The sequence below is a fragment of the Arachis hypogaea genome, chromosome 2, assembly GCF_003086295.3.
Source record: "Arachis hypogaea cultivar Tifrunner chromosome 2, arahy.Tifrunner.gnm2.J5K5, whole genome shotgun sequence".
Lineage (NCBI taxonomy): Eukaryota > Viridiplantae > Streptophyta > Magnoliopsida > Fabales > Fabaceae > Arachis > Arachis hypogaea.
Genome location: NC_092037.1, coordinates 25,558,040 through 25,570,158, shown reverse-complemented (window position 1 = coordinate 25,570,158; position 12,119 = coordinate 25,558,040). Strand labels below are relative to the sequence as shown.

Below are 12,119 nucleotides of genomic sequence, written 5' to 3'. Positions count from 1 at the left end.
ACAAACAAACGTGATAGAGCCAACCAGGTTCTTTCGATCGAATAGGGATTGACTCTTATTCATTACTGGGAATAATCTAACCGATCAATCTATCTCCATCGAGTTCTTTTTGGGATAAGGTTATCTAAATTATATTTCAAATTTTTATGTACTCCCATGCAACAAACAAAATTTTTATGTACTCCCATACAACAAACAAAATTTTAAATTTATATAAATTCTACAAAAAAAAACGTCAACATGGAAGTAAGTGAATGGAAGAAGTAATCGTATTAATAATGGGTAGTTAGAAAATAAGATAATCGTGTTAATAGTGGATAGTTTAACGGTACACTTATCTGCTTTCACTTATTTCAACGATTAGAAAAAGTAAACATGTTAACGCACTTATTTTAAATGAACAATCCATCTTTCCTATTATTTAAAATGGATTGTTTATCTTCCCTATTATTTAAAATTCTTCATTGTAAAACCTGCAAAATTAGTAGATAATTAGATAATAAATTAGTTATTAATAAAAAATTATAAAATTTTATAATTTAATGAGATAGAGCTAATTAAAATAAGAATTTTGACACTAATTTTAAAAAATTTTGCTCAAAATTGGGTCAAACGGACCGAACTGGACCCGTATTGGGCCCAAGGCCTAATCCAATTAATTAAACAAAAGAGCTTTAGCTCTCTCTCTCTCCCATTTCACACACACACGCGCGGAAAACTTGAGGAGGAGGAGGAGGAGGAGAGGAAGAATATGCAAATGTTTGGCTTGATTTCAATCTCAAAATATTTTTTATCCAAAACTCTGATCGCTACACTGTTTGCGGCCACGCGTTCATTGCGATGAGCTCTACAAGTCATATCCAACAATTTTATAGGTAGGGATCATTGTCACTCCATGTAGCTTAGCCCTTAATTTCGAAAATTTATTGGGTTTAGTGTTGAGAAATTATGTAATTTCGGTGTTTAGGACCGAATTAGCTTCGTGGACTTGTCGGGTCTTGTTCCAATTTTACGTTGGTAAGGTGAGACAACCTTAACCCTTGTCAAATTACTGAATTTGTGAAACCTAAGGTAATTCTAGTGTTATTGTATGAAAATTTAGATTGAATTGTGTACTTGGAAACAATTTGATAATATTGGAAGAAAATTGGCAAAATTGGGATCTTGAGCTTGAAATTAAGGGGTGTGAATATTTGTTAATGGTGGATACTTGAGGCGTTCCGAGTTTAGAGAGGAATCGGCTAAGGTATGATTTCAGTTTCTCATAACTAAAATATAATGTGACGTGAAAACTTAGATTAGCTGACCGTAGGACAGGATTGAACTATTTATATTGTTGATGATTGGATTTGGTGGACATGTATGAGGGTTGGAAATGTTAAAATTGTGGTTGAGACTTTGATGTTATCATATGTGATATTGTATATGAATATTTGCAATGGAAATATTGATGTTGTTTATGATGTTGGCATAAAGTTGTTTGAGAATTTGGATTATTGATTGAAATGGTAATATAATGGTAAGTTGGTGTGCATGAGGAAGTTGTGGGAAGATTGAAGTATGAATTGAAAGGGTTCATTGCTGTGTTGGTAAGCTTTGGTTTTGATTTTAAAAGGTTTGACATTTATTGCTTTGAAAGTTGAGTTTTTGAAGTTTTGAGAAAAATCTTAATTTTTGGCCAACTTTGGTGGAGCATAACATGGCCTCTGGACCTCTAAATTTTATCAAACTTATCTTGAAAGAAAATTTGGTTCAAGAGGTTTGCACTATTTGAAGAACGGAGAAAAAATATTTTAAAATGAGAAAGTTATAAGCGATCAAAGATTGGTATGCAAAACCAAAATTCTATACTTAGCAGCTTTTTAAGATTTCTGCTAAGCATGCGTACGCAAGGAACACACGCGACACGAGCAGTCCATTCGGTTAGAACACTCGCGTACGCGAGCAGGGGGGTTGTGTACGCAACCACCCATTTTTAGTCGTGTGTATACGCACAGCAAGGGTGTGCGTACGCACAGCCCCTATTATTCTGAAATATGAATTTTTTGTGTTTCTAAACCATTCCTCTAGCTTTTAAAGCCTTTATAACTCTCATTTAAAGCCTAGTAGATAGATGTTTGGGTAGTGAAGTATGGTTAAAACTGTTGGGGAAGATATCTTGTTGGTGAAGAAAGAGGTAAAAGTGAATGATGAGGGTGGATGAAGTACTATCTATGTAATGGGTCTGAGGGCTATGTTAAATTATGACTTATGGCTGATAATGATTATGTTTGAGATATACCTGACTGGGTAAGATGCAGTGGTGTTATCCACTTGCTCCGGGTATGAATTAAGAATGAATAGATGAATGAGAATGAATTATTATGATAATGAAATGTGTTTCTGAATGTGACTACGGGTAAGATGTAGTGATGTTATCTACTTGCTCCGGATAAGAGTTAATAAGCCGGGTAAGATGCAATGGTGTTATCCACTTGCTGTGGGATAGTTCGAGGCTTCGGGTAAGATGCAAGAGCTGTGTTCTGTCACTGCTTGCTTCGGGTTGAAAACTGTAACACCGCCTAGGTAAGAGGCAGGGTGAAGTTGTCCCTTGCTCCGGGTACGCGGGTATGATGCAAGGGTTGCGGCATTGTCCCATTTGCTCCGTGTTTGGTGTTTGGTCCATGGTTAGCTACCAGGACATGTCGGGTTGGCTATGTAACCGATAGTTGATATCAACGGCCAGTAGAAAAGGCATGCATCATATGCATCTGTTTGTCTTGTTTGAGTTTGCATTCTTTGGGATTGTCTTTGTGAAATTACTATGCTTACTTGCTATATAATTTTCTTGCTGTACTTGTATACTACTTGTCTGTTTTGTTTGTCTGTGTGGTTCTACTGGTGTTTGGAGGATTGGAGGATTGGAGGAAAGGCGATGATTTTAGGGATTAAGTTAGAATTGAGATAGAATCAAGAATCCTCAGATAATCTACCCTGTTTATGGTTTTAAATTTACAAACTTTAAGACTTGAATATGAGTGTCGGAGTTCTAGGATTGCCTTTGGTTTTTCCGGGACATTATATGTTTGAGATGTAGGCACTATTACCATACTGAGAACCTCTGGTTCTCTCTCCATACATATTTTGTGGTTTTCAGATGCAGGACGTGAGGCATCTCGCCGAGGCATACTGAAAGCTTCTGATAGCAAAGATCTTTGTGCTCTTAGGGCTTTACTTTTGGCTATATATATGTATATATGTAAATACTTATTATCTCCAGTACTTATGTATATGATGTATTATTCTTCTTAGAGGTTATTTTGGAGAAACATGTTCTGTAACTGTATTTTTGGCATCTTTTGGGTTCTCTTATATATATGTATATATACTTAAGTGCTCTGACCGGTTTATCTTCGCAAGCCGAATCATGAGCTTTGTTATTTGTATATTGGAACTCTTTTGTTTATAACCATGTTTATCTTACTCTTATCTTGCTTCGTTTGCGTTATAGCTTCGTGAGTGTTACGCTTCTCATTTTAACGCTTTTGTTTTAACTTTTCTTCAAAGGCTCCTAATTATAATCTTTTTTCAACTATATTATGTATATAAATCTTACTTTTAGAGGTCGTAATACTTCACCATCTCTGTCTTATGACTTAAGCATAAGGTTCTGTGTGGTAGGGTGTTACATTCATCTTCCCAATTATTTGAAACGTCCCATTTTTAAGAGTTTGGTCCAATTTAAATTATTAATATTTTTTATTTTAAAAAATATATTTAATTATTTATAAATACATATGTCTCATTTACATTGTAAATGAGATATTTTTAATGTATCTTGTTTAAACTATAAACGAGATATATGAAATTTAAAAATTTTCATATATCTCGTTTATAGTGTAAACGGAATATATTAAAAATTATTTTACAATATAAACGAGATAAATAAATGTAATATAAATTGGTAAATACGCTTCAAATTATTTATTTTGATAATTAAAATAATTAAATTATTTATTTAAAAAATTTTGTAGAAATGGAACTGCAATGCAAATAAATAGACCTGCAAAACACAACATAAGTTTGACCGTGAGAAATTTTTTTTGAAAAGCACAACCTATACTTGGCATTTTAAAAAAAATAAAAATCACTACAAAAATACAAATTGTGTTTGGCATATGGGTGATTTTTTAGCAGATGCAAAAGATAAGATGTAACCTACATTTTACAGGTGCACTACTTCATAAGCAAAATGTATGTGTGATACGTGTTTTTGGATTGAATGTTTTTTTTTTCTTAATTTGGCCTTTGTATTGTTGCTGAAATTGCATTTTGAAGTTAAACAAAAAAGAGAATGAAGTTTCGTGAGTAAGAGGTTGAAGAACTGTGTTCATCAACTTCAACTACATTCAATTTTATTTTATTTTTTTAGTTTAGTTGAAATAGTTTGTAATTTTATATTAATTGTAGTGTATGTTATTGAATATTTGAAAAGATCTAAATATATAAATTTTTATTTTTTTAATTTTTTATTAATATATTAAGCTATTTTTTGTTAGTGTTATTATTATTACGGTTATTATCATTATAATTGTTGGTATTGTGGTTACCGATGTTATTATTATTGTTATTATTATTAGTGTTATTAGTATTATTATTACAATTCTGCTAAGAAGATAATAAAAAATCTAAACAATATGAACAATGGGTTTCGAATTTGGCTCAATATAAGAGAAAAAAAAAAGTAAGAAAACTCCCTAAATTATCTAAGCCAAAAAACCCATATAGTTATTTCAAAAAATTAATCATCTCAACCCTAATTTACCAAAGGAATTCACCTAAACACTCTCTTCTTCGTAAATTGTCTGCCACCCCACCCTCATCAATCATCCCACCACTTCGGCGTTAGAATCTCCCTCACCGGCCATCATCGTCCACCTTTGTAGCCCCTCCCCTATTACCGTCGCGGGATCGTCATCAAACAACCATCCACGTAGTTATTAAAATAATCATCTAGCTACCAAGTGAAATGGCTATCTAGCATTTGTTAATTGTATATACTTAAACTGAATCAAATAAAATAACCATTCAATTAAAAATTAAAATAACACTAATCGGACTCCATCCAATTAAAATAACCATCTACATACCAAGTGAATGGAACATCCAGCACATTTACGTGCATGAACATGGGACATTACAAAGTAGTTCAACCAAATCGGACTCCATTTACGTGCATGTGAAGGGTGATGCACGTATGAAAATGCAGCCACATTTGTCCTTGTATGTCGATTGGATCTGTCGCGGATGGTGACGTTGGGACGGTGAACGCAGTGGGCAACGCAAAGGAGGCTGTCTGGGACTGGTGCGGTGCGATCATATGTTCATGAAGAAGTTGGGCGACGTGAAAAAGGCAGTCTGGGGCTGGTGTGGCGCAATCGGATGTTCGCGGGTCTGTCCCTGTATGTTGATCAGATCTGTCACAGATGGTGACGTTGGGACGGTGAACGCAGTGGGCTGTGGGGGAGGCTGCACGGCTGGCAGCAGGTGGGCAATGCGAAGCAGGTTATTTGGGGCTGGTGCGGTGCAATCGGACGTTCGCGAAGAGACTGTGCGGCGTCGGCAGAAGGCTGGGCAGCGGCAAGTGGGCAGCACGAAGAAGGCTGTCCGGAGCTGGTGCGACGCAATCAGACATTCGCGGAGAGGCTGGACGGCGTCGACCAAAGGCTGGGCGACGGCGGCTGGAGTCTGGGCTGCGTCAGACCGGAAAGCGGAAAAGTGAAGCGGCGGCTGGATTATTCTGCAGGCCGAAGTTCGCGATTGGAGAAGAGAGGTTAACGTGATATTAAGTATAACTGTACCGTTTGTGATTTGGTTTAATTTGGTATTCTTATTTTCTAAATTTCAAAATTTGAAATTGTTAATAATTAATTAATCATTTGATTTATGATTTTAATTTTATTTTTTTTATTTTATTGTTTACATTGTTTACTACTCTCATTATCTTTCTATACTTTTCCTTATTTTTAATATTGTTTGCACTGTTATTTATTTATTTATTTATTTATTTATTTATTATTATTATTATTATTATTATTATTATTATTATTATTATTATTATTATTATTACGTGTAGTACACGGCTGCTATATTATTATTACTGCTAATATTATTAGTAGGACTAGTATTAATATTATTATTATTACTACAATTAATGTCGCTATTAATATTAGTAGTACTAAAAGATTTCATTCTCTCCTATATTCACTGCATTTGTTATAAGTTTTTGTCGGACAGCACTGGCTGCTATTATCAACCAAAGTCACTCAATAAAATAAAAAATTTAAAATTAGAATTATTCCTTAAATCTTAATAGAGAAAAACAAAAAAAAAATTCTAGTAATAGGATAATTTTTTCTTTAATTTACTGATGAAGATATATAAAAAAATTTAGAAAAATACTCTAAAAAGTCTTGTTGAAAAACTCTAGACAAATTGAAAATTTAGTGCGAGAACGCTGAAAGTTACACTATTTTCAATTTGGAGACAACTAGATGGTTTTAGAGTCTTGGATCATAAGAGAAACTTTCAGTTCTTTTTTAACAATAATAATGATTTGTTGAGGATGAAAAAAAGTGGTTTTTGTCTTTTCAAAAATTACATGTGAAGCGGTGGAACCACAATAATCTTATTAATGAATCTGAATTCACTCATATTCCAATGTGATTACAATTGTGGAAATTTCTAAAGCACTGTAAAAGCAAAAGTTTGGATAGGAGGATTGGAGAGATGATGGGAGAGATAATAGACGTTGATATGTTCATAATGAAAGGAAAGGAGGAACGTATCATCAAAGTTCAGGTATTACTTGATATCACCAAACTACTAAGGAGAATTATGAAGATTTCTGGTAGTAATAACAAAATCATTGAAGTTCAATTAAAATACGAAAGAATTGCCAATTTTTGCCATTATTGTGGTGTAATTGGTCATGAGAATAGAGCCTGTTGACTTTCTAGAGGATGTGGCGGCTGTGAATAAAAGAGAAGAGAGATGGGATGCTTGGTTACGAGCTGATTAGTTGGAAAGAAGAGTGGAAGAGAGGCAGCAAGAAAATCACAATCCTAATCATGCTTCAAGACTTGAGGTGGGAGATTACCGATCAAAAAAGTCAACATCGGTGAATCTAATCCAATATTTTGCGAGGTGGTCCATTCAAGACCATAATTCACAGGTTAGAGAGGAGGAAGATGAAATTCATAGCGTAAATAAAAAATTAATAATGAAAGGCAGTAAAAAGAATGTAGACAAAAGTAAGGATGTGATAAAGGCAATAAGGGGGGAGGGGAATATAATAATTTAGAACAACCTCACACTAATATTCATGTAGGTGAGGGGGATGGAGGTATTAAGGGGAATAGAAGACAGAATCTGAAAACATTAGCATGAAAAGGGAACTCTACTAACACAGTGGCAGGGCTAAAAAGGAGAACAGGTATGACTGGAAATAATACAGTAGCGAAAAAATAACGTATTGAAGAGCACGAGATAGCTAACAAGGGGAAGGGTGCCACCAAACAATTGGCACTCAAGGAGGTATGAAGATGCTATTGTGAAACTGTCGAAATTTAAAAAAATTTCTGACAGTTCACAACATACAAGGGATTAATCAATCCCATTCCCCCATAGTATTATTTCTTAGTGAGACTAAAAATAATGCTTTAAATGTGAAACGTATTCGAAGAGAGTTGGTTTTAATTCAGTCTTTACAGTGGAACCAAACAGCCAGTCAAGAGAATTGGCAGTGGCGTAGAAAGATGGGGTGAAGGTGCATATCCTACATCATGAGAGTTTGAAGTCTATTTTATAGTGAAAATAAAAAAAACAACTAAGATAGGATGTATTAGATGGTGGAGTGGCAGAGGAATTCGACCTCTAATTCTAAAATAAAAATTCTAAAAATTAAGAGTCGAATTACAGAGGAGAAAGTGAAAGGCAAACAAGCTAATGGGCCTCTTATTCGAGTATGGGAAGCTAAACTAGAGGAGGCACTGGAGCAAGAAGAAAGGTATTAGCGAGAAAAGTCATGGGTTCAATGGTTGCATTAGGGAGATTGAAATACGAAGTTTTCATTCCAAGTTTCAATATCGGAATAAAAAGAGTAATATCCAGGAGTTGGAGAATGAGAAAGGTAACATTGTTACAAAACCCGAGGGTATTGATGCTGCTGCCAACGCTACTTTGAAACACTTTTCACTAGCAGCAACCTTAGAGACACAAATTTGGAGTTAGAAGGAATCCCCACAAAGATTAATGCTTTCACAAACAGATCTTTAATAAGACTGGTGTCAGAAAGAGAGGTAAAAGCTGTAGTTTTCTCAATAAACCCCATCTCTGCCTTAGGAGATGACGATTTTACTGGAAAATTCTATCAGTTTTTCTGACAAACAATGAAAGGAGACATCACTCAAGCAGTCAGGGGTTTTTTTCTGGAGCTAAAATTTCAAAAGCATTTAGGCCCATTTGGGAAGTTTCAAAAGCTACTTTTTTTGCTTTTGACTTATGAAAAGTCATATTAATAGTATTTGGTACAATTTTTTAGATATGCTTTTAAATTTTCAAAAAGTTATTCAAGAACTTTTGAAGAAGTTAAATAATTTGACTTTTCTTCTTCTCAAAAGCTATTTTATCACTCCTATTTATTACAAAACTTTAAAATAAGTACTTCTGTGATAACTTTCCAAACAAAAAATAACTTATTTATAAGTTACTCTTAATATAAGTCCTCCTTTTCTCAAAAGAACTTAATTGCAGGGGTGTGGGTGTCAGATTGTTTTCGTCCTTAATTCGTGACATCAGAAGAGAATATGATTCAAATTTTATCATTCTTATCTCACAATAGTGGAACAAGGGGTGAATCTGTAAGAAGCAAATTCAAATTAGACAGCTCCTTTGTGGTCGAAGCGGCTGGTTACTCGGGTGGAATTTGGTGCTTATGTGACTCCTCTACCTGGAAGATTAATGTTCTTGAACATACCAATCAGATTGCACGCCTCAAGGTGTCTAATATTAACTTTGATCCCTGGTTACTTTTGGCAGTGTACGGTAGCCCCCAGCGCTTAACTAGGAAACATCTTTGGAATGGTATTCGCAGTCTTTCTGATAATATCAATATCCCTTGGTGTATTCTCGGAGACTTTAATGCTATGTTACATGATTATGAAAGGAGTGGCGGTTCTAACAAGGTTGAAAGAGGAGCCTGTTTTGAGTTCCAAAGTTGTTTGTCTGATTGTGGGCTTGTTGACATTGGCTATACGGGTTGGCCCTTTACATGGAGAAGAGGAAATTTTGTTGAAAGATTGGATAGAGGTTTGACCAAATTGAATTGGCATATTGCTTTTCCAAAAGCTATTATTAAACATCTGTCCATATTTAAATCAGACCATGCTCCCCTCTGTCTTCAACTTACTAACTCTGTTCTGAATAATAGGCAAAGAAAATCGTTTTGCTTTATTGCTGCTTGACTCTCTCATCCAGACTTTAAAAATTTGGTAAATAGTTCCTGGGATATGCAAAACTCCTGGTCTGAAGGTATTAACAACTTTAGGGATTCTTTAAAGGAATGGAACACAAATGTTTTTGGGGATATACTTAAACGGAAAAAGACCCTTCTCAAAAGATTTCAGGGCATTGCCTCTAGCCTCTCTCAGGGTAGGAATGATTTTTTGGAGAAACTTTGCACTGATCTTTGGAAAGAATATGAGAATGTTCTTGCTCAGGAAGAATTATTGTGGTACCAAAAGTCAAGATGAAAATAGATCGAGTTTGGTGACCGCAACACTAAATACTTTCATGGTTCCACCATGATCAGAAGAAGAAAAAATAAGGTGACCTCACTCCTTGACTCTAATGGAACTCCGATAATTGATATTAACACTTTAAGTAATATGGCCTTTTCCTTTTTGCTAATTTATATCATGATTCTATGCCTGATGTTCCCTTTGTCCTTAATAATTCTTTTCCTCATCTTAGTACAACCGAGTTAAATTTAATTGGCAGGAAATTTTCGATTTCTGACATTGAAGAAGTTGTGTTTCATATGGGCAGCCTCAAAGCCCCAGGGAGGGATGGGCTTCAAGCTATCTTTTTTCAAATCCAGTGGGATAAACTGGGGACTAATCTATGTTCTCTTGTCCATCAAATTTTTTTTTATCATTGTAAAAGAGTTGAAGAGAATAACAAGACCTTATTAACTCTTATCCTGAAGACTGAGGTGGTAACTAGCCTTCGACAATTGCCTCCGATAAGCCTGTGCAATGTTACATACAAAGTGATCACTAAGATCTTAGCCAATCGCCTAAGAAGGCTTATGGACAAGCTAGTGGCGCCGACACAATGTAGTTTTGTACCTGGAAGGCAGAGCGCGGATAACATTGCTATTTTTCAAGAAATCATACACTCCATGTGGAATAAGAAGGTCTTGAAAGGTTGGATGGCTATCAAGAGCGATCTTGAGAAAGCATATGATAGGATTAAATGGAGTTTCATTAAGGATACTCTTATGGATATCGGCCTTCTGACTCATATTATTAACCTTATTCTTTCATGCATTTCTGCTGCAAAAATGAGAATTTTATGGAATGGTGAGGAGCTTGGCGAGTTCTCTCCTACTAGAGGGATTTGGCAAGGTGATCCCATATCACCATACATTTTTGTTTTGTGTATTAAATTCTTGTCTCAACTTATTAATGCGGTTGTTCACCATGGCTTCTGGAATCCCATTCGCATCAAGCGAGAATCCCCCGATATCTCTTACCTCTGCTTTACTGATGATCTTATTCTGTTTGTAGAGACCAGCCTTGATCAAGCAGATATTATTAATAAATGCCTTAATACTTTCTGTTAAAGTTCCGGTCAAAAAGTTAGCCATGATAAGACTAGAGTTTTCTTCTCTAAGAACGTTGGCTATAATATGAGAAGTGGTATAAGCGAGTCCTTGGGATTCTCCAGAACTGAGGATCTTAGTAAATATATGGGCGTTCCTACTCTTCATTCCAGAGTCTCTAAACATACATACCAAGAGATCATTAACAAGATTAATACCAAACTTAACTCTTGGAAGGCTTCCTCTCTTTTCCTTACAGGGAGATATACTATGGTGAAATCTGTTCTCTATACTATTCCTTATTATACTATGCAATCTGCTTTTTTACCTTCCTCTACTTGTAATACTATTGATCGTAAATGCAGGGGCTTCCTTTGGGGCAATGCTGAGCGATCAAAGAAAATCCATCTTCTAAGCTGGAATAAAGTTTGTGCACCGAAGAACACAGGAGGACTGGGCATTCGTCATATGAGTACTATGAACCATGCCTTTATGATAAAGGCGGGTTGGGGCCTTATTGAAAGAAAAGACTCTTTGTGGGCCAAAGTTCTCCGATCCAAGTATGAGAGTGGAAATGATATTATCCCTAAAGTTGAGAGGAGGAGGAACGAGTCCAACCTTTGGAAAGGAATATGCAAAGCATGGTATGACGTCCAAAAAAACTACATTTGGCGGATAGGAGATGGGTCTAAGATTAACTTCTAAAACCATAATTGGGTCCCAGACGTTGGCTGTCTTAGTCAATATGCGAACCAGGTTAGTGTTCAAATTAACGCAAATAATACTCTGATGGACTTTCTTACTGTTTCAGGAAACTAGGACGAAGAGAAGTTGGCTACCTGGCCGCCGAAGGAGCTGATAAAGAAAATTGTTGTTGTTTCTCACCTTTCACCTTGGAAGAATGTGGACATTATATTCCTCGGACGGGACCTTTGAGATGAAGTTGGCTTACCAGAAATTGAGTAGTGAACCAACAAATTCGGACAGACTACCGAACCTTATATTGAAGTGAAAGGGTCCGAAACGCATTTGAACTTTCTTTTGGTTGGTCTCGCAGCATGCCATCCTCACTAACGTCAAAAGAAGAAGACGCCACCTTACAGAAAGTGAATCTTGTCCAAGATGCTCTCTGCAAGAGGAAACTGTTCTACATGTTCATAGGGATTGTGGGTACGCTTCTAGTATCTGGCTCTCCCTCATTAGAGATGATAGTCCAAAGAACTTCTTTGATCTTAATCTGAATGAGTGGCTGATC

The 12,119-nt window shown here is 35.6% G+C and overlaps 1 protein-coding gene across 1 annotated transcript; it reads left to right on the top strand.

The window, feature by feature from the left end:
* The first annotated feature begins 5,264 nt into the window (after positions 1–5,264).
* LOC112723298 (uncharacterized) lies at positions 5,265–11,805 on the top strand. Its single transcript, XM_025774620.1, has 7 exons — positions 5,265–5,344; positions 5,493–5,812; positions 9,079–9,348; positions 9,517–9,772; positions 10,012–10,821; positions 11,230–11,508; positions 11,676–11,805. The coding sequence occupies exons 1-7, from the start codon at positions 5,265–5,267 to the stop codon at positions 11,803–11,805; spliced, it is 2,145 nt and encodes a 714-aa protein (XP_025630405.1).
* Positions 11,806–12,119: the final 314 nt, after the last annotated feature.

Coding starts and splice junctions, on each gene's coding strand:
- LOC112723298 (XM_025774620.1), top strand. CDS start 5,265: ATGTCGATTGGATCTGTCGCGGATGGTGACGTTGGGACGGTGAACGCA. Junction 5,345..5,492: donor AAGGAGGCTGTCTGGGACTG/GTGCGGTGCGAT, acceptor CGGTGAACGCAG/TGGGCTGTGGGGGAGGCTGC. Junction 5,813..9,078: donor TTCGCGATTGGAGAAGAGAG/GTTAACGTGATA, acceptor TACTTTTGGCAG/TGTACGGTAGCCCCCAGCGC.